The sequence below is a fragment of the Ciona intestinalis genome, chromosome 8 (genome assembly GCF_000224145.3).
Source record: "Ciona intestinalis chromosome 8, KH, whole genome shotgun sequence".
NCBI lineage: Eukaryota > Metazoa > Chordata > Ascidiacea > Phlebobranchia > Cionidae > Ciona > Ciona intestinalis.
Window position 1 is genome coordinate 1,943,610 of NC_020173.2, and position 22,004 is coordinate 1,965,613.

Here is a 22,004-nt window from a genome sequence, read left to right on the forward strand (position 1 = left end):
GTTCCAAAATTGGTCTTAAATTAAGAGGGGTAGACGCGAAATTTCAACGGGTTAATCCAACAAAATACCTTGCATTGTGTTATTGTTGGTATAAACGTGACTCCCGCTGTATCAACGCAACGTCAAGGTTAAATTAACTAAATCTATCATGGTAACAAATAAAGAGCTGGTTTGAAAATCCACCTAAAACTCATTTCACTTCGCATATCGTTCGCAATATCCATTTTGTAGCTTAAACCAACATTAACGCGTCCGATGTCTTTTCTGACATTGTTTTTTAAAAGAACCAATGTTGAAAGAAACTTTGTGGATTCTGTGTATTTAACGTCTCAGGTTTCCGCGGCCGCTAAAATGCTTTGGCCGCTAAAATGCTTTGCAGAATATAACATTTGGTTTACACAGCTGATACACTATTTCATTTTATTCATTGTCTTGTTATATTTTTTCCGTATTCCTTACATGTTGCACAGTTCTTATATTGCACTCGCACCAGATCAACATAAGTTTGTGTGTTTTTTAAAGCGCCCACCGTTCAAAAACTAAATTTCAGTAAATTTTTAAAGTGAAGCTTTGGTTGAAACAACTTAATCGTTTGAAATACTATTGGCCTTAATAATCGGTACATTTACCCACAATTTCATGTCATAATTATTGTTAAACGTACGTTTACTCATTTCAGTTCTTGTGAGATATTTGCTATTTCACCGTATTTCTTTTTTTTGCTCCTTTTTTACGACTTTTATAACATGTAAAATAAAGTTAGAAAACAAACTGTGTTTTGTCTTTGTCAGAAAAACCCTTATGTTCAGTATTCACACATACAATTACTTCAACAGTATATCCAAAATTGGAGAAATAGTTTTGTGTAAAAAACACCAACCAAGCCAAAGAACTTAAAAACCAGCTGTAGATTTACTTTGACCAAAGTAACGCAACCTACATAACCAAGTATTAGGACAATTTCTCGAATTTGTTTTATTTCTGCACTCAAGACCAACTACCACAGTCAATCCTCCATATCAGAACTTGATTCTTCATCTGTTTGTTCTGAACACTTAGAGCAGCAGCAGTGGAATAAATAGTTTTCTCTAAAAAATTTTTTAGATTAAATTCATGAAGGTAATAAGGTGTAAAAGATAAAGATTTACACTTACTTCAGATATTGTTGTCTTGAGCGACAACCTCGAGCAATTTGACACTGGCTTAAATATGAAATCGTTATTTCTTCACCTGCTGCTATGTCTCTACAAGCTTTCACTGCAAGCCTGTTATATTGGTTGCTGAACTTAATACTTAAATACAAAATTACTGTACAATAAATATAGTATGAAAACTGGAAAAAATATACAAAAGGGTGATACCCTGGAACATAACTTGCAAGATAAAGAAACAATTGTTGTCTTGTAGCGCCATCCAGGTTGTGGAAGTAAATAGTTTTGAAATACTAGTTGGCTGGTGTATGACATGACAATGTTAAACTCATTCGTACTATAATACGACCTACAGTATGGGTGTAACCACAAAAAGTTTGGTGTAAAACACACCTTAACAAAAGTAGGTATTGTCATACAAACCTGTGGTTATTGTTTGGAAAACAGACTTCAGCATTTGGCTCACAGCTATGATTGCATTTGCTTTGTATTCTATATAAACCAGCACCTTCACAGTTCAAAAATGACCCAGCAACTAAAAACATATATTTAGTAAAAACCATATACACATAACAATATATTGTATTACAAAATATTACAGCACAATCTCTCACCATTTTCTAATTCCTCATACAAACCATCAATCAAGTTGTCTAATTCTTCCTTGTCCTGTGGATTTAAATCTAACTCATCACAATTGTGCACCCATACACTGAGAGCACTTGTACCAACACCTTGCTGGTTGGTACCAAGCAGAGCAAATAGATTTTTGAAACCATCATCGGTGAACCAATGTTGGACAGACTCATCAAAAAACACAGATGCTAGTTGTTCCCGCAAAGTTGTTAACTGAACTAATAAAAGAATGAATGTAACTTGCTTTATCCTAGCGTGGCCAGAAAACAGCAGTCTTTAAACATAAATGTTCTGTTTCATACACCTCTTGCCCACGTATAGAAAAAATAACAATTTAAACATATTTTTGTATAAAAAGTTAAGACTATTGTGTGTATTGTCTGAGGTAGAGAGTGCAGTAAGCCTAAAAGGGTTGTAAGATGCAATAACTGTTCGGATTGTTGAAAGAAGCCTATTCCTATCTATAAGACAGATGGTACTACCTAAGAACTGCTCTCCAAGCAATTTATGAGCAATTTGTTCCACATCATTAGTGCTGGCATGACAGAATTTTTCAATATCAGAAATAAACTCTTCTTTTTTTTCTTCCTAAACAGAAAAGTGTAATCAGGAGTTTATGCACGACAGAAATTTCTGTATCTTTAATGGAAGATAATCTTACAAATCATTTATTTCCTGGATCCAAAATGTCTATACACTATATACAAACAATTTAGAAATAAGCCAACCTAAAACATACTTTATGTAAGTTTCAATGACAGAAAATGGTTAAGAATACAAAATTAGAAATGAAGGTATTTTGATATAAATTTTGAAATAGAAACTAAAATTAAATGGAGTTTTTTTTTTATATAAATTTTAAAACAAAATTTAAAACCTGCTTAATTCTTGCAAGAATACGTATGATCATTTGTATTGAAGCTGTCTCTGGAGGATAATGACATCCTCTCCAAGTTTCATCAAGAATTTCAAGAGCATTTCGATCAATTAGGTCAGATGATGGACACAATATCTTTATTCATAAACAGGAAAGTTTGATGATTTAGAAAATCAATGCAGGTTCAAAAAACAGTTTACACAACTTGAATTTTATTAAATTTATTTTATATTTCTTTTATTACAATAGTGAAGAATAAATTACCTAAAGTTACAACAAGAAAGAAAGAAGAAAGGTCAGAAAAAGACTGTAATTTTAAAGTTAAATATATTGCACAAGCCTAAATTTATAATAAAGCGCAGTTAAACAAAAATACTTCATAGGTGAATATTAGAAATTTGGAAAATAATTTTACTTTATGGAACTCGTTGTAAGCTTTCTCTCTACATTCCATCGAACAGTAAATTTCCTACAAGAAAAAAGTTAGATCAGATATTGTGGCTGTTTCTATTAGATAAATGACAGAAGTACATACTTTCTTTAGCAAATAAACAACCAAAAAATATTAGATCTCCCTTTTTTAAGCAAATATTAAATGAAGTAAATAAGTCAGGACTTTGGTTAATAGCTGTTTCCATGTAAAAATGTCTTAAATAAATTACTTCTCTATGACAGAAAAAAAATGTATAGTAGAATGGGGGAAGATGGGAGACCTTTTCATTCTATTTTCTCGTACATTTTGGGAGCAAACAAAAAACATTCAAGGAATTATAAAACCTTGTCCTCGCGACTTTCAGAGACCATTGTTAATTGTTTAAAACACGATTAGGATATTTATATATTCCGTGCTAAAGGTGTCCCATCTCCCCCCACCCCACTATAACTGAGATAATACAAATAACTGAATGCACATACAATTCAAATACCCCAATGTATACCTCACATTTTGGCAGTGTACATATGTAACAGGATTTGATTCACAGCATTCATGATATGGAAGTTTTAACCCAGGATTTTGAGCTAAACGTTTGCACATTTCCTCTGTGGTCTCCAGTGACTTCATGCAATAATCGCATGCCTGGGTCCAAGGTTCAGTTGGAAAATTAAAAATGTAAATAGTTTAATGATCATTAAACCCAATTCGAAATAATTCCAATAAACTGAATTTTACTTTATAGTTTCTATGTGTATCAATGAACTGAGTTATTTATACAACCAAAAATTACCAGTTTTAATGGTTTATGAGAGTTGATAAAGCAGTGCTCTAAATATGACATAATAGCAGTTCAGATAATAACCATAAACATTTTATTAAAAAAATGAAAAACCTAGTTTTAGTGTACTTTTAGTTGCAGTCATGTGAAAATGACTCACTAGGTTTGACAATAATATATTTCAAATTTTCAAGATAAGAAATAAATAGGCACCCTGTACTTGTATAGCTTATTCCATGAAAATTGACAACTAATAATTGGATCTTCTTCCAGTATTACAGAATCACTACTGATATCTTCAGTGGAAAACAAACCAAAGCCCTTTAGTAAAAAACAACATTACTTTAGAAAATTTGATAGCACAAAAGTCTCATAACATAGGATTTTGACTGTAATATATGACTCTTCTGTTTGTAAAAAACAAAAACAAAACATATGATTTAATTAAGAGAGATCAGTATTCATATAAAAATATATAATATAATATAAGAATATATTTTTACCTTCACGTTATCTATGTGTCTGATGCACCAAGTCATGACCAAATTTAGAGCAGCAGTTTAATTTGAAAAACTACAATTGAACTGAATGCAAAAATCGGAGTACATAAATTAAAGTGTAAGCTAGCATATTATATACTGCAAAACTGTATTACTGTGTAATTACTAATTAGTTTTCCAATATTTTAAAAATTAGAAAGCTTTAAACACGAAATTTGAACATAATATATATATATATATATATTTATAATTATAATACACAACAGATATTAAACAAAGAACTTATTAAAAATAGTAGAAAATTCACTTCAGTTTACACAAGTTATTGGTACATGGAATAAAAGTACACATTCTTAATGTATAGGTTTCCATTTTACTGCTTGGCAGATTGGACAAAACAAGAAGCAGTCATTTATACGAGCATATATATACAAAACACAGTGAATAGGCTTTTGTACAATATCATATCACCATCACATTATCATTAATCTACAAAATAAGATGAAAAATAATCCCACTTGGGTTTTCATATAATACACATGGTCATGAACCACATAACAAAAAAAAGAAATTAAAATAAACAATGGCACTTGCAAAACTTTTTGTGTTTCTGTAACTAATATACCATATTCTGTTACTTCTGCTACCAGGCATAGTATAAATAATGTATTAGTGGCTTGTTTATACCAGATGAGCCACTAATACATTAATATACTATATACAACACACATTTTTAAAGAATCAAAAATTGAATGTTTTTTAAATGCATGCATAATATATATATATAGAAAGCAATTCTCACAGTTTTCTATTTTCCTTTTGGACTTGGAAATTTTTATAAAATGCGTAACACAAAGGTTGTTCATAAATTAATAAAATAAGTAAATTCTACGACAAAAAATCATAAAATTTGAAAATTCAATCTCTATTTAGTGGTTTACTACGGGACCAAGCCGCGCTTCAGCAGTGAACTTTAACTCCTTGCTGCATTTTGTCTCTTCAAATATAATTATTTCATTTGCTCCCTTATGAAGCCAGGGCCCAGGCAAAAACAAAGTCTGCTGAGGCCCAATTGACCAATACCTTCCTAAGTTTCTACCATTAACAAATACAACCCCCTTTCCCCAAGAGCTCATGTCCAGGTATGTATCCATGGGCGAAGAACGGCAAGTTACTTCCGCTTTATAAAACATTGGTGAGCTAAGAGAATCACAGCTTTGTTCCACGGAGGTCCATGAAGATTTCGAAAGCGCTCGGATGTACTTTTCGTCCATTTCCAAAGGAGAAATCTTCCAATTTTTCACAGGCTCATTATTAGCTGAAATGAAACCATTAATCCCCTTTCTTTGGTCATCAAAATCTTGCCAGTTCGTTCGTCCACCATTTTCAACTAAAATACTCACTTTAATTTTTTCCTTTCCATCTACAGGAATTTTTGGTTTGGTGGTCATGCTGTTTTTAACCCGAGCTATAATTATGTTATCTCCGAATAAAATACCACGATCATAAATATTCTGGACACCTCCGATTTCAATGAATTTTTCATATGAGGGTAACTGGACTTCTGCCTGATACAAAATGTATCCATATGACTGGCCAGCATCTGAGTTTATATCTAGCATCTCCATACAAACAGGGCTCTCTGTTTCAACCTGAGAGGGGATTGCTGCAAGACCATTCCACAGAGAAATTGACTGTGATATGGGTACACTTCCATATGAAACACGTGGTGTCAATGGTAAAATGTTAGACTTCTGGTCAGTAGTGCCAGGAAAATAATGTTCAATAATCTGTTTGGCCTTGAAATATTTTTCAGTCAGGTCCCCATTTTCAGCGATCAGAGCATCATAATCATAGCTTGTTATATCAGCGTGAAAGCCAGTACCATCTTTATATGCCCCATTCATAAAACCAAAGTTAGTACCGCCAAAAAACATGTAAAAGTTAACCGAACCTCCTTGGCTAAAGATTTCATTCAAAGTTTCTCCAAATTCCTGCACAGTCAAGATATGGTGCTTTTCTCCCCACCAATCAAACCAGCCTGTCCAAAACTCCATGACCATCAATGGAGCATCTGGTTGCATATTGCTAAGGTCAGTAAAGTGGTTTTCCATACGCTTAAAATTGACTGTTTTTAGCACTCCTGGTATGGTTTGCTGTCGTAAGCCTTCGATTGAGTCCGAAATAAACAACAGTTCAATTATGCCTTTATTTTGTAAAAATTCCTTTAAGTAGGGAAGGTAATCAGCGTCTTTAAAATATGACCCATATTCATTATCCAACTGAAAAGCAATGATGGGTCCACCATATTGGTACTGCAAGGGCTTTACAAATGGAAGCAGGTAGTTGAAATATTTAGTCACTGCAGCAATGTATGGAGGGTACATGGTTCGGACCTTCATTTTGGGGTCTCTTAGCAGCCATGACGGTAAACCCCCAAATTCCCATTCAGAACAAATATAGGGGCCTGGACGAAGCAGGACATAGAATTCAAGTTTGTGTGCAAGTAGAATGAAATGCACAAGGTCAAGGTCCCCAGTGAAGTTATATTTCCCAGGTATTGGTTCATGCAAATTCCATGGTACATAAGTTTCAATTGTGTTTAAACCACATGCTTTCATTTTCATGAGACGGTCCCTCCAGTACTCACGCGGCATCCGGAAATAATGGACTGCACCGCTAATTATTGTCATTGGCTTTCCATCTAGTTTAAATGTTTTGCCTTGTGCAGTTAAACCACTTCGTTTCTCTTTATTTACAGGATTAGGACCTCTTTTTATTTTGGTCGCTTTGCCCTCCAGATATGATAATTGCTTGTGCCAATTTAAAGTCAACCAAAACAGTAAGACAATCGTTGTAATTGTAAACAGAGGAATTGTTCTTCTGTTAAATACTATGCGCGGCATTCTTAGCTATTTTCTATGATAAACCTAAAAGTGTAATAGGTTGAATTACCGCAATTTCTCAAACATCGGCCAGTTTTCTGCTTACTAGTACTCCAACGCGATCCTAGATTCCTATGCTAGAATACAGATATTATAGACGCCATTAACGATACCTTCCACTGGTGCCCCTAACATAAAATTTGGACACTGTACTTTCAATGAATTCTATGGAGCAGCGATTGGCTTTCTATTTTTGAAACATATTTTGGTTTTTCTTACCGCCTGTTTAGGCAAAAATACAATTATTTTACACGCAAGTTTGAGAAAGACAGTTTCAATTTTGTTTTGTAAATTCCACCGAAAAAAAGTACGTATATATTCAACGCACAGGTGCACTCCGCATACCCCATATCATTCTGCCCCAGATATTTAGAAAGCCTTTCAAGCCTGTGGTCAGTACTTATACTTCTGTAGACTGACAACACAGATTACTGTGTACCTATTAATTGTACGAACGTTCGGGCAATAGCGAACGCTTAAAAAAGTTAAACGTATACCGATGAATGTTTAATAATAAGATATTCCGATTGCATAGAAATTGTGTATACTTGTATATTAATAGAAAGAAATCAGATTTGCACATAACCGACAAATTATATTAATTAAGCTTTAGAACAAATAGTATAGTACTGCGGGGAAAGATAATATCCAAATATCCTGATCGTGTTTTAAACAATTAACAACGGTTTATAAGGGTCGCGAGGATACGGTTTTATAATACTCTAAATGTTCTTTGTCTACTACCAAATGGGACGAGAAAATAGAATGAAAAGGTGTCCCATCTTCCCCCACCCTACTGTACATTAAAAAGGGGATACACTCTGTATTACACCATATAGAATCATAGATAGAGGGATGAACAAATTCTGACTATGTATTTAAAATATCAGGTGATACTAGTACAAATAGTTAATTACACGCTGGAGAAACTTTCCGATCTGTTGTCCATTGAATTTAAAGAATGTCGTTCTTCTTCGATGCACATTTTTTCTTTCTTTGGTGGGACGCACCTTCTCAACTAAGATATATATATATATAGTATTAAAAATGCGTTTATTTATATTTATCAATGTGTGTTACAGGCAAAATCCGGACTATATAGTACTTTTGGAAAACATAGGATATCATTAGCAAATAATATCCCATATTTCCTCAACGTGTTTTAAACAGTTAACAACGCTTTTAGAGTAGTGAGGCATCATAAATCTTTGATTATTATTTGTTACTACCAAAAATACATGAAAAGCGAATAAAAACATGTACCATCTTACCCCAACCAGTAAATAACATACCATAATTAATTATGTATATTATCGAAAACGGTAGCGAATACCGTGGTATTTAAAGAACCAAAAGAGAGAAATCATTTGCGTGTTGTCATCGAAAGGTCACTATTATGCTTGACAAATACTTACCTCGGCAAATGACTTCCCCGTTTTTAGCTTGATGTAAATGGCGTAACCAGGGATGAAAATTACGGAACTCAAACTCATAAGATGCCCCAGGCATTGCGCCCAAAGTGGGAAGACATAGTTGCCAACTTTTAGCGGTCGAAACCCGGCCAGGGAGTAACCTACTATTGCCTGAAAATGGATAAAATCACCAACAAAGTTACGTATATGGTAACTCGAAAGCGGACACGAGGTACGTGAAACAAAACACCCGTGTTATAACGACAGTCGTTTCTCCGCCACGCACGGGGATTAAAGTGACACTTATAGGCTACATCTATTATAAAAAAAACGCATACATGTAAACTTCAGATAGAATTCGAAATAGTGTTACAGGGTTGGTAAGACGTACCAAACTAAGTACTGGAGTCAGAAACTTTAAACAAAATGTGAGCCACCATTTTCCTTTCACCGAACCGATCATTTTTGTGATCTCTTTGAAGTACAAGTCCAACCCGTACACCCAAGAAATTGCGATAACCTCGCACGCTGCGATGAGAAAAATACACCAGCCAGTAACCGCATACGCGTTGTAGATTTCGAAAAAATAAATTCCACCCTGGGTATAAACCAATGGGATTAATTCTTTTAATTAAAGGCGTATATGTTAGTGAGCATGACTTTGATTGGTTAGGTATATTTTTAAGACAACGGAGAGCTATCATATAGGTTTCCTTGCCTATCTATACCTTCTGTTTTTATAGCGGTCCAACTTTTTTTTTACGAAGGACCAGAGGCGCTTATAATTACATTTTACATAACAGTGTTGTAAAATATTTTTCATTTCTTCGAAATATAAGCCGTATACTTTTAAATTGAAAATATGTTGTTGTATAGTAGGGTGGGGGAAGGTGGGGCACCTTGAACACACAATATCCAAATAGCCTGATCGTATTTTAAAGAATTAACAACGGCCTGTTGTGAAAGTCGTGCGGATACGGTTTTATAGTTTTTTGAATGTTCTTTGTTTACTACCAATTGGAAAGAGAATACACAGTGATAAAGTGTCCCATATTCCCCTACCCTACTATATAACGAGATATTATATTAATTTATATCTATACTAATAGGTTGGGGAAAGACGGGATACCCTCGGAACATAACTTTCTGGTTTAGAAGTTTTTGAATGTTCTTTGTCGGGAGAGAAAATCCAATAATAGGTGTCCCATCTACCCCCACCTCACTATAATAGGTTGGGGTAATATGGTCCATGTTTTTGATATCTTTATTCCATTTAGTATAGTAAACATAAACCAATAACAGAATATGTAGTTATACCTCAGTGACCATTAGTATCCCAACAAGACCAGTGCAAACACAGATAATAGCTGTCACGATCTCCCTGTGCCAGCGATATGAACGAATCCGCGCCGACCCGTCAATGAAAAAGTTGACAGCACATTCCACCATAACAAACTGCATGAAGTGTAAAAAAATGAATAAAACTATTTCCGTTTGTGTCATTAAATGTACATGAATTAACGAATGAACAAAGGAATTTAATGGTTTATTGCTATACGGCAGTCGATATAACACTGGTGATCTTCCTATACACCTCATGCTCGCTGTTGAGTTTCCAGGTACGTTACTTAGTGGGTTAACACGTATTCTATAACTTTATGTATATATAAGAGAGTGGAGGAAGACGGGACACCTTTAGCACATATTATCCAATTATCCTGACCGAATTTTAAACAATTAACAACGGTCCATAGAATTTATGGTGAAGAATTGAAGATACGTTTTTAAAATATTTTAATATTCTTTGTCTATTACCACATGAGACGGGTAAATAGAATGGAAAGGTGTTCCACCTTCCCCCACCCTACAATACTAGCTTTTCAATTTAACGCTAACACTTGTTCAGTTTACCTGGGAATCGAAACCTAAGAGAAGAAGCGTAAAGAAAAATATTGAGCTCCAGAGTTGCGGGAATGGTAAGAGGGAAATGCTTTGAGGAAAAGCAATAAATACAAGGCCAGGTCCTGAAGCGGCTACATCTTGTACTGTTGTGTTCTGAATCACGAATAAAAATACAGTAACTAAGATCAGATTAACTAAAACAGCAAATAGAAGGAATTTAGCAGCACAAGCAGTCGTTAAAAAGACGCTGTAGAAGTAAAAAATGTTAAATAAAAGTGTGGCTGCTAAACCCAGTTCTGAACATGGAAACGTTAGTAATCGCATTCAGGCAGGATTTTAAATTTCCATTGTACTGTTACCGATTAACATGCCCGATTACCGGTTAGTCATGCAAAAATATATTATGCCAGTTGTGTTTTTTTATGTAGCTATTATAACTCCTGTCTACCATAACTGGTTTAATTTAAAACCACGTAAAAAAGGTCTGTCGGCTACAATACTGAGTAGGCCATGCAACACAGGGTTTGTAAAGACGTGAATTATAAAATCCCAAATCTTGAACTAATCGTTACGCATTTTCTTTGGCGAGAATAATTAATTGCACTCACTAACAAAGCTTCCGGAGTGCAATTGCGGACATCCCGTGTAAACAAGATAATTTATATGATTCTGCGTAAGGTTGCAGTTTTTGACTTATTAATCCGGCACGCTGTAGTAAATATATCTAACGAGGTAAGTTTATGTAGTCGGTAAATACAAAACTAGTTACTTCGGTTGCTTACAAGTTGTTTTGCCATAAATCCCAGTGACGAGAAAACAGCAAAACCACTCACGAAGCTCGACATGCTGTTGATAACGCCGATCAAAATCGAATCTCTGCAGAAATATATTGGTATTCAACTTTGTTAAATCATAAGCAAAATATATTTGTGTTGAATAGTGGAGTGGGAAAAACGGAACACCTCTAGGACATATTAACTAAATATCCAAATCGTGTTCTAAACAGTTAACAACGGTCCATGCTGAAAGTAGTCAGAATATGATTTTTTAATTCTTTGAAGAGGTGTCCCATCTCCCCCCACTCTACTAAGGATAGGCTTATGTGTTTTAACTGCAACATTTTGTTTTGCCCAAATAAAAATGTAACGATGTGTATAATAAGGTAATCCAAGAGGTTTAAAATAGTTTAATCCTTTAATATTAATGCTAAATATCATGCATAAAATGTAAGTAAGCATATATTTACTCGTGTAGTGACTAGAAACTGCACGATAAACTTAAACGACTATATCCTTGACTATAGGATTCTCGGCACAAATCTTTCTGCCTTACACGAACTATTTGAATTATGGGCGTTCTCGTAGCTATTAAAAGCATCCAGGTTTAATGTATACGCAGTTATATTTCCAGTGATTAAAAACTGATCAATTTACTTTGGTGGAATTTAATAGACCTCTTAGTTTTACCTAAAAAAGTTGTGGTGGTATTGATTGTAACTGCCCAGCAACACCAACGAAGCAAGACCAATTCCAGTGGAATAGGCAACCTGCGTTGCTGCACTTACCCAAACCTGCGTTTAATACATCGATTATATAACATAACATAGTTTTTACTTATATCCCATCGAAAACGATAGCGAAGATCGTGTTGTTTTAAAGAACGAAGAGAAGAGAATCAACAGCAAAACAACAGTTGTTAAAACGTGCACGATATGCGGATAAAAGTGTGGGAAAGACTGTCAGTTAAAAAGTGTGGCTGTTGTACCCAACATTAATATTACATGACATTGCCGATGCACTTTTACACCGAACTAATAAAATTGTTACCTCGACTTTTGCCAGTTTTGTAAGATCTGGAACAAGGTAGAAATATATTCCATCGTAAGCTCCTTCCAGCGTGCAACCACGAACCACAACTACGATGATCAGAAGAATAGGCAGTGTCGCAGTGACATAAACAACCTAAAGAGTGGTGTTTGAATATGTTTGCCCAATTTGAAAATGAGTTTATTTCGCATATATATGCGCAATGTTTATCTATATAACCGCTGCTGCTGCAATGATAAGCGAAAATGTGCCAGTGTATATACAGTTGCGTGGTAAGACGAGGCATCTTTAGCACATGATAAGCAAATATCCTGATCGTGATTTTTAACAATTAACAGTTGTCTATGCTGGGAGGGGTAAATATAAGGTTTTAAAAATCTTAAAAGTTTACTACCAAATCGGACGAGAAATTTGTTTACTACCAAATCGGACGAGAAAAGAGAATGTAAAGCTGTACCATCTTCCCCCATCCTACTACATATATTTTATTATAAAATTGGTTGGACTAATTTTTTTCCGTAGCATCAGAATCTTACTGCATACGAGACATTTTTAACGCCCAGCTGTGTCCGCCCATTGTACTGGATCGTTCCGAATAGTTACTTAAGCGAGTAGAAATTAAACATCCGGTAAAACTCAAATACTAAGTTGAAAGCAAAACGTAAATGCGTTGGACCAGCTTATACATACTTTACGTCACATATAACATTTGCGTAATTGAGAGAGGGTGGCGTATTATAACTGTGGCTTTGGAAAGTCGGTTTACAAAACCACCAGCGAAACAGAATTGTTAAAAATACAAAATCATTTGTGTATGGTGCAAGTAACTGCGAACGCTTTTGGGTAGCAATATTTCACCAAAATTATGTCGAATACCGACAACCATGATCAAGTGAAAACGCCTAACTTTAAAATTGATAATTTTTCATTAAATTTAATATATAAAGATTGGGGGAAGACGGGACACTTAGAACACATATTGCCCAATATTTCCAATAATCAAAATATATGATGGTTAAAGGTGAAGCCACGTACTATTACTATCATACTTTTATTAATTAACAACAATTCAAAATATATTAAAACACACGAGGAGTTATTTAGCGATTTTATGCCAAGTCAGCACGTCTCCCCCAACCCTTCAACAATTTAGGTTTACGTATTACCTTACTCAGCCACTTTACCCCTTTGAAAGTAGCGAAATATACACCAATCCAAAGCAGTAAGATATTAACCAGTAGGTCTGTTCTTATGCTGCCAACTTGGTCGATACCGGAAGACATGCCTAAAACTTCTTTCCTGTTAAAACAACACATCTTTATTATAATGAATACAAACAGCGTTATTCTCTGAACATTGGAGAATATAATAGAGATGACTGTAAATTTAGTTTCATATACTACTGTGGGGTAAGATTAGCACACAATATCCCATATTTACTGACCGTATTTTGAACAATTAACAAGGAAAGTGGCGAGGCTTCGACTATATAATTTTGTGAATATTCTTTGTATATTACCAATTGGGACGAGAAATGAGAATAAAAACATGCCCCATCTTCCCCACCCTACTATGTGTTTATTGTAATGAATACAAAACATTTGGATTTTAAGCGATAAAGATATCCCGTCGTCCCCATCGTACTATATATATCTTTGTATACATTACAATTTGTATACAAATGGCAAACTTACGTCCAAAACTCCTCAGCTGCAGAAACTCCCTTAGTTGCGTTCAGCTGATGCTCTGTTAGGTTAGTTTGATTCATTCTAACGTTCATCTCGACGCAATTTTCAGAGTTCCAAGGGTTTCCACATACCGACCATGGCAATGGCGAAGAGAAACTGGCAACGATGTACTTTGAAACCCAAGACAAGATGACAATGTAAAACACGTTCGAATGGAAGACGCATACTACCCCGGCGTAAGCTACACCTGAAAATAAGTTAAAAATATGTGGAGTAATATATTGTAACTGCAGTATGCCATTAATGATATGTCCGTCGTATTAGCTGTATGGCAATGCAATCAATAAACCCTGTCGCAGTTTCCTTTTTGTCTTTGTATTTCAGGAAACGCCTGTTCATGAATCGCTATGTGAAGATGGCGGGTATCACAGAAAGAGTAACTACATTTTAACCACCCCTACAGGCCTACAAGTTCAATAGCGACTGTAAACCACATACACAGTATTGGTTTACCTTTAAACAGCGGAACTTTGTCCCAAGCCTTCATAATACCGGATTGGCAGCATTGACCAAATGAAGTCTCCAACATGATAAACGGTATTCCCATGAATGCCACAGATAACAAATACGGGATAAGAAAGGCGCCTGGGAACGAGAGTGTATAATGTGAAACGCCTTACACGATATCAAACAGCTAGTGGGTGCTTATCTTATCTAGGAACAGGTATTGTGTTTGATTTGGTTTTTGTATCAGTTAATGTAAAACGACTTATCAATGTGCTACCAATATAAAGCATGCCAAAGTACGCTACAAATCATAATATTGTGTACCCTACCTCCGCCATTTTCAAAACATAGATAAGGAAATCGCCATATGTTTCCCAGGCCGACAAAGTAACCAGCGCAGGCAAAAAGAAAATCAAACGGTTTTTCCCATTTCTGCCTTTTTGGATGATTACTGGGTGATAACTTCATACTCAGCGGCGTATTCGAATCTCTGTCTATCCCTTAGAAAACAAAGAAAATATATGCAATGTGTTAAAGCGTTACTTCTCCAGGAAACCCTGTGTTGACACTTCCTCCTGCATTCGTTATAACGGTTTAGACAATCTGTCAGGAACTGCAGGTTTCGTGCACAGAAAAAAACAACTATTTTCTAATATATATATTTCTAACAAACCGTTTGTTTGAAATTTTTATTTATTTTTTTAAATAATTAAATTTCGTAAACAAATGGTAAACTGTAAGCGTTAACCTACTGAATAACTAAACTGGCCTAATAAACTTGAATAGTTGGTGTAGTTTTTAAAATGAACAGCAAAAACCTTCCAAAAATACCATGCGCCTATCTTTTACAATGGAGACGAAGGAAAATGGTCGCGTGAATAGAAAAAAATATATATCGCGGTTTTGGGCAGTTGCGCGTTCTACTCTTTTTTATTTCTGTGGTTTCGTGGAGATCCTTTCCTTTTTGAGCACGGTAGTGGTCATATAGGTCCTTTTTCGTCGAACAGTTGTCCTTGGATTTGTTGTTGTTGTTGCTGATAGGGCGATTTTTCCGCATTTATCCTAATTCTCAATTCTAGCATTTTTCTTGAATCTCTTGATAGAAATCGAATGGTAATATATATTTATAATTTTTAGACTAAATTTTCAGATTTAAAACCGCACAATTAGCGTGTGTGCACCGAAGCGTAGACGAGTGCTTTTTTCTAATCTCTATCTTCGGTATTAACACCGCGTCTCTCATTTCTTCGCTCTTTTAGTTTACTGCTCGCAATAAATCATTATGCAGCTGCCACAATATGAAGAATATTAACTTCTAACATTACCTATAATACTGCGTGATTACGGTTTATTCAAATTCATTTGCGTGTTTTATTTGGTCTATTTTTTTCAGAATACTCAATAATCTATACGATTAAACCATTTAACCACGTTGATTCTACGCATGTTCTTTATCAGAGATATATAAAAATGTATCTTCGTCTTATACAATCCTTTAAAATGGGACGTTGCCATTCATTTGAGCTGATCTTTCTTGTTATTTCTGTCAAATTCAATTTTGACGTCTTTAGAAATGACGATTTGATCTCTCATCCCGCTTTATTTCTGCTTGGAAATGAAAAGTGTGGTGTATTTTATTAGGTAACATCGAGTTCGCAACATTATTCTGTACTGGATACCCGTATATGACTCTGCTGGATACCATATTTTCTACTTTGACCGAATAACCTAGAAGAGGTTTCGACAACAACTTTTGTTTTCTATAGACTTCGAAATTGCAGCTGCAAATTGCCGAAGTTGCTTCAATTTCGCGCCAAAATACCGAAAGCGCTAAAATACCGCGTAAATTTAGTTGTTTATGTACATATGCTTGCCTTGGTTGAAAACTTTGGTATAATATGGAAGTAGACGGAGACATGGAAACGGACGAAACAATTCACACCAGGCAGTCCTGTGAACGAGAAAACCTTTCAAAGAGGTTTACTGTAATTAACGAACCCTATGAACGGCAATATGCACATATATACTTTGTAAGAAGTGAAATTATGCGACCCAAAGTGATTCAAGCTGCTCAGCGCAAATGGGGTGACGGCGTAAAGATAAATAAGCTTTCTGAGATAGAAGAAGGAGAGAAATGCTGCATTGTTGGAACTCTGTTCAAGCAGATGGAGTTACAACCAAGTATTTTAAAAGAAATCAGTGAAGAAGTTCATGTACAGATACAACCAGAGAGAAAACGTTTCATCAGTGATGACGACAAGTTAATTTTGGAAGATACCATGCAAAGAATCTCACTCACTGGGAACATATCTGCTGGAGACTGTTTTACAGGTACTGTAGTTGCCCTGCTCGGTAAAGAAACCAAGTCTGGACATTTTAATGTGGAAGATTTTACATATGCTGGATTACCTTCCCAAATACCAGCGCCAGATTTGGTGGGAAATGATAATTATGTGCTGTTTGTGTCGGGATTGGGTATAGGTGGAAAGAAAGAAAAAACATTACAAATACAGATGCTTATTGATTATATTCTTGGGATGCTTGGAGGCTCAGAAGATCATGAAGTGTCATCCAAAATTGTGCATGTTATTGTTGCCGGGAATTCTTTGGCTGGGGAGACCTTGGATAAAGAAGCACAGACGAAAGCCAGGTATCTCACATACAAGTCCGAGGCCTCCACTGTTCAAGCTATAAGCGATTTGGACTTTTTTCTATCCCAATTAGTGCCTTTTGTAAGTGTAGATTTAATGGGTGGAGAATTTGACCCAACGAATCATGTCCTGCCACAAAAACCAATGCATCCTTGCATGTTTCCAAGCTCTCGTCGTTTCTATGACAACACTTTTCACACAGTAAGCAACCCCTATGAATGCAAAATCAACGGTGTCTATATTTTGGGCACATCTGGTCAAAATCTTGATAATCTGAAGTCTTACAGCAACGTAGATGATGATATAAAACTATTGTCTTCAATGATTGAGTGTCAACATGTTGCCCCAACAGCCCCGGACACTTTAGGTTGTTTTCCATTTTACAAATCTGACCCCTTTATAATTGAGCAATGTCCGCATGTATTTTTCAGTGGAAATCAATCAAAATATTTCTCCTCTGTTAAAAAGGGGGCAGAAGGACAAAAGGTACTGCTTTTAGCTGTGCCTGCTTTTACACAAACATGTTCTGCAGTTTTAGTAAACTTGAAAGACCTAACAGCTGAGGAAATCAATTTTGAAGCAGATTGGAGCCAATCAAATTCTTCAGTGGGTGAAATATCACCGGAAAAATGAAAATAAAAAAAGAGATATTATATGTAAACGTTAAAAAATATTTAATGTATTACAGTATACTTTTTTCATGTTGTTTTCCTACTCTATATCTAACTCAAAATTTTCACCAAAATTACACTAAAACACATAGTTTGTGTTCATATTTTCTGATACTTTGCTATATAAATGTGAATTAAATCACACTACATTCGTAAATATCAAAATAATGTTTCCACTGCATTTTCAGAAACAATATTATATTTATAAATAGTTAAAATGGCGGAGTACCAACCTCCCTTCACAAGTGCTGCAAAAGCTGAGCCCGCCCCGTTTCCTGCTGCTCCCTCTGATCCCCTTCCCCAAGATGTTGTCATGAAAGTGGAAGAGCAACCCCCTGATCCTCCAGCCGGCGAGGTTGTGGTCCAGGAGGTTCCAGTCGCGGATGCCGATCCTCCAATAAAGCTCGTTTCTGATGACGATCAAAAGACGCTCCTTGCTGTTCTTCAGTTTTTGAGAAAAAATAATTTGTCTAAAACTGCATCTGCATTGGCCAAAGAAACAGAAAGTGCTGGAGGTGATTTATTTAAAAAACAATAATAACACATAAACATTGTTTAATTAGTATAATGTAAGAAATGTTTTTGCCAAATGTTTAAAATATATCTTTTTAATTTTATTCTAAATCTAAAAATAGCATATTATATATCTTTTCAATGTTTTTTCTAAATCTTATAGGAGTATTTGTTATTTTAAAAATAAGTCTAAAAATAAAATATCTTTCTAATGTTTTGGTTTGTATGCATCTAAAAAAATATGTAATATATCTATATATTGTTTCAGACCTTTCAACCAATGTTTTGTCTAAAAATTAAGCACATTATACTGTTTAGCATTGGTATCGTTTTGTCTAATTCTTTAACACTCAACAGTCACATCTTTGACGTGTGATAGCAATGGCAACTCCCATATGAGTGTGGCAGAAGTGAGTTCATTACTTTCTGCATATTCTAATGAAGCAGATCCATCAAGTTATGATGACAACTATAGGTTGGTTTGGTTTAGAAATCCGAATTTTTGTAAACGCAGAAAGTAAGTTTTATTTGATAAGCCAAGATTCACATTTTTGTTGCATAAAACTTTTTTGTTTTAAACAATTAACAACGGTTTTTGGGAGTTGTGAGGATATGATTTTATATTTATTTAAAAGTTTGTTGTTTCTCGCTTAAAAATATACATGTAATATACATTAATACATAGGCCTATATATTATATGGGCCCTATATCATTTCATGACATGAAACTTTTATTGCAGAATTCTCCAGCAGTTTGTGCAGAGCAGTATGGATGCAAATAAATGTGAATTAGATCAGTTGCTCTACCCTGTATTTCTACACATGTATCTAGAACTTGTGTATAACAACCACAGAGCTAAGGCTGAAGCTTTTTTCACCAAGTTCAGGTCATTTTTTTACGTTCTGTAAAGGTTTGGTGCTGTAAACTTACACTTTAAATTTAGACATATTCTGTTATGTTATACCATAATGTAATTGTAAAACATGCTCTTGCTGGATAAATTTGTTAGTTAATTACCAAGTAATTTATCATTTGTAAATCCTGAAAAAACACTATTCTAATGTGTTTTGTGAAGTAATTTTTTGGTTGGTGCAGGGAAAAATACTTGCTTTCAAATCAATGTATAAGTAATCTTTCTGCAATTTTTTGTTTTTCTGTTTTGGGTTTTTAAAAAACAACGACTTTTCTCTGCCATACAGCGAGAGTTCATCAGAGATTTTTCTTAAATTAAAGCAATGCAATTTTAGTGGGGAATTAGAAAGTTACCATGAATCTGATCTTCATCAGCTTTCAAACATAATATCCAAGTCACAAATGGAAGGAAACAGTTTTATTTTTAACCTAAAGAGCAACAAATTCGTGATTCGGATGTCCCGTGAATCAAATTCACTCATAAAAAAGTTTTTACAAGTAAGTTCTTATATAATGTTTTTTCACTGCTTAAAAGTCATGAAACAGCTTAAAATTGGGATAAAATGGAACAAACTTGACTGTTTAATAAGTGTATAGTAGTGTGGGGAAAGATTGGACACATTTAGCGCATAGTATCCAAATATCCTGATGTGTTTTAAACAATTAACAACATGGGAGTTGAAAGGATACAGTTTTGTAATTCTTTTAATGTTCTTTGTTTTCTGCCAAATGGAACTAGAAAATAGAATGTAAAGGTGTCCCATCTTCTTCCATTATATTATATACATATTATATATATATCTAATTTAAATTATAATAATACATAATATGTCTATTTGTTTGCCATTTACCTTTATCAATACTATATTTACTCAATTTTTCTCTTCTGTTTCTGTTATATCTATCAGGATAAGAATGTTCCTATTATCCGAAATATAATTAAAGATCAAATAACAATGGATGAGTTTGACGGCCTGCCTCGGACCAAGACCCAAATATGGGCAAGCGCTGGTGGATTGTGCGGAGAAGCTAAACAAGATGAAAACAAATCAAAGGTTTGTGAAAAACTTTATGTAGTTGCAAAACCAGGAACATTTTTTTTGTTATTCTTTAATTTAATTTAATTTTTTTATTATTTTTATTTATTTTCTTTTTTTAATATTGTTATTTATCGATTTATTTTTGTAACTCATAAAGAGCCCATTTTACAAGTATGTATCGGTCAAAAACTTTTATCTGCGCCTTTTCATTTTTTGCCAGTATTTGGAGGTCACATATTTTTATTATATTTAAAATCAGCTTGTTTTTTTTCTTCGAACTAATGATTTGCAAAGGTTAAAGTTCTTAAGTAAATAATTGCGAATAACATGTAATGTATTTGTGCCAGAACACTTTATTCACAATCACATTTATATAAAACCTTGGGCGGTGTTAGGCCCTAACATTAAGCCAACGCATACTGCTTCTCAACCTTTGGTAGTAATACATAGTAAATTACTGAAAAACAGGTGCATAGTAAATTACTGAAATTGTGATATATTTGTGCCAGAATACTATATAATGTAAAGAAAAAAAAATTAAATAAAAATAAACTGAAAATTTTGCTACAAAATAAAATAGGTTCTTCTGCAAAAATTATTTTTTTAAGGTTTACTTTGGACTTTTAAAAGAGCCGGACATTGATATTCCTCTTGATGATGAGGATGAGACTGTGGAGGAACCTACGGAGGGTGGAGGGAGCAGCAAGTCAAAGAGGAGGAAGAAGAAGGAGTTTTTATCAAAGAAGAACAAAACTGATCCAAATGCTCCGTCTGTTACAAGAGTACCTTTGCCCGAAATGAAGGTAAAATTTTTAATTCTTTTTTAAATTAGTGCAAATAGAATAAATGAATCTTGTTTATCTTCATGTGGCAGGTTACGGCAGCAATTATAAGTCGATGTTGTGTTTCACACAGCTTATACCCGGTTTCAAGTTACCATAATTATATTTACTTTATAGGAAGTTGTTTTGTTGAAATTCTTTTATGTTTGTATCTAATAGTTTAAACCAGGGGTTCTTAAACTTTTTGAAGCACGCCCCCCCAATGAAGATCTCAACAAACTTGCGCGCCCCCTTTTTGTTAAATTATCACAGTGGTGTTCAATTAATTTCTGCCGTAATCCACCACAGCCAAACCTGACATATTGGACATGCTTTAAACCGCGCCCCCTTGGTTGACTGTACCTGTATTATTGCGTAAAACACATTTTCGCGATCAACGCAAAAGTGAAATCAAATAACCGTTCCGTTTACGTTTGCGTCATAGTTCAGCCTTATATTTGCCATGTTTTTCTTAGCCAGGTAGACTGTTTGTTACGAAATAATAGGGATTCATGCATCATAATAGCGATTGTTTTGTCTGGCAATTAATTAAGACATAATAGCAATTCAGACTTAAAGGTTTGCTATTTTAATTTAACTTTTGCGTGCGTCGTATTTAAGCCTTTTGAACACCACTGTAATAAGACATATAACACTTTATTTTATAGTTTTTCGCGCCCCCCTTCCAAGTGCTACACTCCCCTCTAGGGGGTCGCGCCCCCCAGTTTAAGAACCAC

The 22,004-nt window shown here is 34.6% G+C and overlaps 5 protein-coding genes across 6 annotated transcripts in view; 2 read left to right on the plus strand and 3 right to left on the minus strand.

Moving 5' to 3' along the window:
• Window positions 1-893: 893 nt before the first annotated feature.
• On the minus strand, window positions 894-4,474 carry LOC100186512 (SET and MYND domain-containing protein 5). Of its 2 annotated transcripts, XM_002127132.3 has the most exons (10): window positions 4,382-4,474; window positions 4,092-4,199; window positions 3,608-3,742; window positions 3,080-3,133; window positions 2,665-2,799; window positions 2,270-2,375; window positions 1,766-2,005; window positions 1,575-1,686; window positions 1,155-1,265; window positions 955-1,088 (listed from the first exon to the last, which is right to left on the minus strand). In XM_002127132.3, exons 1-10 carry the CDS (start codon window positions 4,415-4,417, stop codon window positions 1,007-1,009), a joined length of 1,119 nt encoding a protein of 372 aa, XP_002127168.1. In that variant the 5' UTR covers window positions 4,418-4,474; the 3' UTR covers window positions 955-1,006. The 2 variants fall into 2 exon arrangements, with proteins under 2 accessions (XP_018668611.1, XP_002127168.1); XM_018813066.2 differs by lacking the exon at window positions 4,382-4,474 and having other exon boundaries at window positions 894-1,088; window positions 4,099-4,199.
• On the minus strand, window positions 4,464-7,425 carry LOC100176297 (beta-galactosidase-1-like protein 2). The gene has a single exon (XM_002127064.4). The coding sequence runs from the start codon at window positions 7,282-7,284 to the stop codon at window positions 5,308-5,310; it is 1,977 nt and encodes a 658-aa protein (XP_002127100.1). The 5' UTR covers window positions 7,285-7,425; the 3' UTR covers window positions 4,464-5,307.
• A 384-nt stretch (window positions 7,426-7,809) lies between these two features.
• Window positions 7,810-15,342, minus strand: LOC100178619 (sodium- and chloride-dependent GABA transporter 1-like). Its single transcript, XM_002127033.5, has 12 exons — window positions 14,988-15,342; window positions 14,665-14,796; window positions 14,158-14,398; window positions 13,630-13,762; window positions 12,464-12,598; window positions 12,104-12,207; window positions 11,420-11,513; window positions 10,647-10,790; window positions 10,053-10,190; window positions 9,127-9,333; window positions 8,739-8,906; window positions 7,810-8,341 (listed from the first exon to the last, which is right to left on the minus strand). Exons 1-12 carry the CDS (start codon window positions 15,124-15,126, stop codon window positions 8,237-8,239), a joined length of 1,740 nt encoding a protein of 579 aa, XP_002127069.1. The 5' UTR covers window positions 15,127-15,342; the 3' UTR covers window positions 7,810-8,236.
• Window positions 15,343-16,474: 1,132 nt separating this feature from the next.
• On the plus strand, window positions 16,475-18,167 carry LOC100180983 (DNA polymerase delta subunit 2). Its single transcript, XM_002126956.5, has one exon. The coding sequence runs from the start codon at window positions 16,557-16,559 to the stop codon at window positions 17,940-17,942; it is 1,386 nt and encodes a 461-aa protein (XP_002126992.1). The 5' UTR covers window positions 16,475-16,556; the 3' UTR covers window positions 17,943-18,167.
• LOC100184951 (transcription initiation factor TFIID subunit 5-like) overlaps window positions 18,167-22,004 on the plus strand; it is an 8,258-nt gene continuing 4,420 nt past the window's right edge. The window contains exons 1-6 of the mRNA XM_009860970.2: window positions 18,167-18,495; window positions 18,851-18,968; window positions 19,234-19,380; window positions 19,742-19,904; window positions 20,315-20,461; window positions 21,055-21,249. Of these exons, the coding sequence (XP_009859272.1) occupies window positions 18,198-18,495; window positions 18,851-18,968; window positions 19,234-19,380; window positions 19,742-19,904; window positions 20,315-20,461; window positions 21,055-21,249 (1,068 nt within the window). The 5' untranslated portion in view covers window positions 18,167-18,197. The remainder of the gene's footprint in view (window positions 18,496-18,850; window positions 18,969-19,233; window positions 19,381-19,741; window positions 19,905-20,314; window positions 20,462-21,054; window positions 21,250-22,004) is intronic.

Coding starts and splice junctions, on each gene's coding strand:
- LOC100186512 (XM_002127132.3), bottom strand. CDS start 4,417: ATGACTTGGTGCATCAGACACATAGATAACGTGAAG. Junction 4,200..4,381: donor GACACATAGATAACGTGAAG/GTAAAAATATAT, acceptor TTTTTACTAAAG/GGCTTTGGTTTGTTTTCCAC. Junction 2,800..3,079: donor CTTACAACGAGTTCCATAAA/GTAAAATTATTT, acceptor TTATGAATAAAG/ATATTGTGTCCATCATCTGA.
- LOC100176297 (XM_002127064.4), bottom strand. CDS start 7,284: ATGCCGCGCATAGTATTTAACAGAAGAACAATTCCTCTGTTTACAATT.
- LOC100178619 (XM_002127033.5), bottom strand. CDS start 15,126: ATGAAGTTATCACCCAGTAATCATCCAAAAAGGCAGAAATGGGAAAAA. Junction 12,599..13,629: donor GGGTAAAGTGGCTGAGTAAG/GTAATACGTAAA, acceptor ACCACTCTTTAG/GTTGTTTATGTCACTGCGAC. Junction 12,208..12,463: donor CAAAACTGGCAAAAGTCGAG/GTAACAATTTTA, acceptor TATTAAACGCAG/GTTTGGGTAAGTGCAGCAAC.
- LOC100180983 (XM_002126956.5), top strand. CDS start 16,557: ATGGAAGTAGACGGAGACATGGAAACGGACGAAACAATTCACACCAGG.